Genomic DNA, 2937 nt, shown 5'->3' on the forward strand with positions numbered 1-2937 from the left:
AATCCAAAGTTTTAGGCCCGAATCTGTATGGCGGCTTCAACACGTTGTTTGTACAGATTCCGATTGCTAGCACCTGTCGCTTTCGATTGCACGGCAATGGCTAAATCGAAAGGGTGCTGATGATACCTTGTTGCAAATTTTGTAGCTGGCTGCTACTTTGCAAAGGGACGGCGGCAAATTGGCAAATTGTTGCGAATTGCAACAGGCAAACAAGACGATGGCGGCTCAGATTACGATGAAAAACCAGTAACTACGCTGCTCGGCTTTTACAGACGACAGCGACTCCGACTCCTTGCACGGCGATGACTTCCAATTAAGCCTTAGGAAATGGCGGCGACCTGATCGCCTGATTCCTTACGAGGCGATGATTTGCAATTGATGGCGGCAGAGAACAAGTTTTAGAGATTTATGTTGGCGACGACAAGTCACATAGACGTTTATTGTCATACGTTTAACAAATTACAAAATAAAAGATAAAGTCAAATACAAAGTTGAACTTTCAATTGATTAAAAATACTAAAAACGAAATACTGACGAGATACTAAAACTTGTATATTCGCTGCCCGCCATCTTTCTTCTCTTATCCAAAATCGACGAATGAAAAAGGTTCACGTTGGCTGCGATTGTTACTGACTGGGGTTGCCATATGATTGCACGATGGCGAATTTAGGGTGCGGTTACACTACCCAGTTATCGACACCTACTATTCAGCTTCTTAAATTTTAACGTACATTCGGTACAAGCAGATTATTTTAGATACATTTGGAACACGATTTTTTCAAACAAATTTAAGTGAAAGGTATGAAATTTTAAGTAAAAGCAATTGCTATTTTTTATGTGTAAGTCCAAATGTTGTTAAGGTACAGAAGGAAGATGTAGTCCACCAACTCTCAAAAATATGTGCACATATAAATACATGTTTACTGTTTAGGTACGTATATCTTCTTTTAGGTACAACTTTTAGGGAAATAGGTACAATATGAAAATTTAATATTCATCACTAGTGCGAAAAAATAATAATGTGACGTCAGCGAAAGGGTGGATGCAGTCAAAGAAGAGAGGATTAGCGATCCGCGGAAGGTGCCACCTTTGTTTCGCGGCATCGTGGTATATACTGTGATTTCTTCTTCTTCGTGGCAGTAGTATAAAATTAATGCTGCCCACCCCAATAAGCATGATCCAAATTGTTACCGTGAGAAGTGATCCGGATACTGAGCTGGATAAATAGGAAGGAAAACACGACGGATTTTCTACTAAAAAAAGCTTATTGCACCAAATAAAAACCCAGTGGTGTCAAAATTCTCATAACTGTATATATTTTTCCTAACGAGCTGCATTACAATTTGTCAGTACAACCTGCCAATGAAAGTGCAGGAATCGCTAGAGTGCGAACCAGTTTTAATGAGAAATGCTTTAAAAGAATATTTAAGGAACGTGTTTTCAAGAAGTGTTATTTATCGTTTTGCTTTGATATATAGTGTCGCTGTTTAATATTAAAAAAAATACCTATATAGTTTGTGAATGAAAAGTAAATTATGCAAACATAAGTATTACATTTTATAATTTTCGCTTACAGGTTTAATATCACGGTGTAAAAATCCCACTGAATGTATGGATTCAATAGCTTTCAATATTTGTAATCCCAATCGTAGCGTTGTACTCAATGAAAATGCTCCACGCGGTTGTGCGCGACGCAACTCCGCCAGGTTTTTACCTTGCAATTGCATCACAACATAATTAAATCGATCATTTCTACCACAGCCAATAAAGCGACAAACATGCTCTTTCCCTTGCAGTTTCTTAAGGACAGCAACTTCCATCTTCAAAACCTGCTTCGGCTGACGTGCCGATTCCACCTTTAACGCAACTTGTTCACGAGTTATCAGATCTTGGCCTTCATAGATTTCTCCAAAGCCTCCGCCACCTATTTTTCGCACAACCTATTATTAAGAATTGTTAATATTAAATAGGTCGATAAAAAATTAGTTAACGTACTTTCCATCGTTCTTTGACTACGTGGCCTGGTTGTAAGAGGTCTTCCGAGGCCATTTTAACTTCTGTTGCTTCAACACGGCACACGGTATTGTTGCTATTGATGTAATTGCTCTTATCACCCAGCGGAGCAGCTGGTGATGGCACCTGAAATGTTACGCGACTGCGAATGCCTAAGCGGCAATGTTTTGCTGGAAGTGTTGCAGATCGCTGCAGTGCATTTGAGACACGTTGTTGCCCCTCGTCAGTGATTTTCGGACCTGCATTTTCATTATCATTTACGTGCCTATTTAATATTGAAGGCGGCGGTTTCGATGGAGGTTGTAGCCGCAAAACGTGAACTGGCTCTTGGTTTTTTTCTTTCGTATTATTTTGATTATACAAGTGTTTCTGTTGCTGTGGTGTAAGCCGTGCGATATCGCAATTTGTTTTTGTATATGTACTACCGCGACCTGATGCAATCTGTTGAGATAAATATTTGTTTTGTCGCCCCGCTGGTTGCAACCCAGTAACATTTTCGTCATCTCTAAAATATATATGAAAAAATACGATTATTTTTCAATCTGATTGAATGCATTCAAAATTGGTCAGAAAAGGCATACATGAAATAATTCTTAATATTATGAAGGCTACTTAAAACCTTTCGTTATTTCAGATGTATAATCAATGATTACTTAATTTACGGTTTTTATTAAGTATTTTATATCATCTAATTTATATTATCGAACCATACAAATTGTTAGTCATCGGCAACTTGTAGTGGTATACGCTGAATGCACTCTAAGAAATAACATGGCAGTGCAAATAAATAACAGGTGATTACTAGAAATTTCATTCCCACGACAGCCGGATCTACGTACCGGAATGACTCGGGGTTTACCCGACCAAGGGACTTTGTTTCGGCGACCTAATCCCGTTTATATCGACGATATCTTTCAATCATTT

At 38.5% G+C, this 2937-nt stretch overlaps 1 protein-coding gene across 6 annotated transcripts in view; it reads right to left on the reverse strand.

The window, feature by feature from the left end:
* Asator (tau-tubulin kinase asator) overlaps window positions 1-2514 on the reverse strand; it is a 328905-nt gene extending 326391 nt beyond the window's left edge. For 4 of the 6 annotated variants that reach the window (XM_017623171.1, XM_017623176.1, XM_017623165.1 and 1 more), the window contains exons 1-2: window positions 1996-2332; window positions 1575-1940 (exon numbers count right to left, since the gene is read on the reverse strand). In XM_017623171.1, the coding sequence (XP_017478660.1) occupies window positions 1575-1940; window positions 1996-2049 (420 nt within the window). In that variant the 5' untranslated portion in view covers window positions 2050-2332. Of the gene's footprint in view, window positions 1-1574; window positions 1941-1995 lie in introns of all 6 variants that reach the window. The other 2 variants (XM_017623153.1, XM_017623147.1) reach the window with 1 other exon arrangement.
* Window positions 2515-2937: the final 423 nt, after the last annotated feature.

Source organism: Rhagoletis zephyria, unplaced genomic scaffold (assembly GCF_001687245.7).
Source record: "Rhagoletis zephyria isolate East Lansing unplaced genomic scaffold, Rhagoletis_zephyria_1.1 Rzeph_scaffold_00050, whole genome shotgun sequence".
Classification (NCBI taxonomy): domain Eukaryota; kingdom Metazoa; phylum Arthropoda; class Insecta; order Diptera; family Tephritidae; genus Rhagoletis; species Rhagoletis zephyria.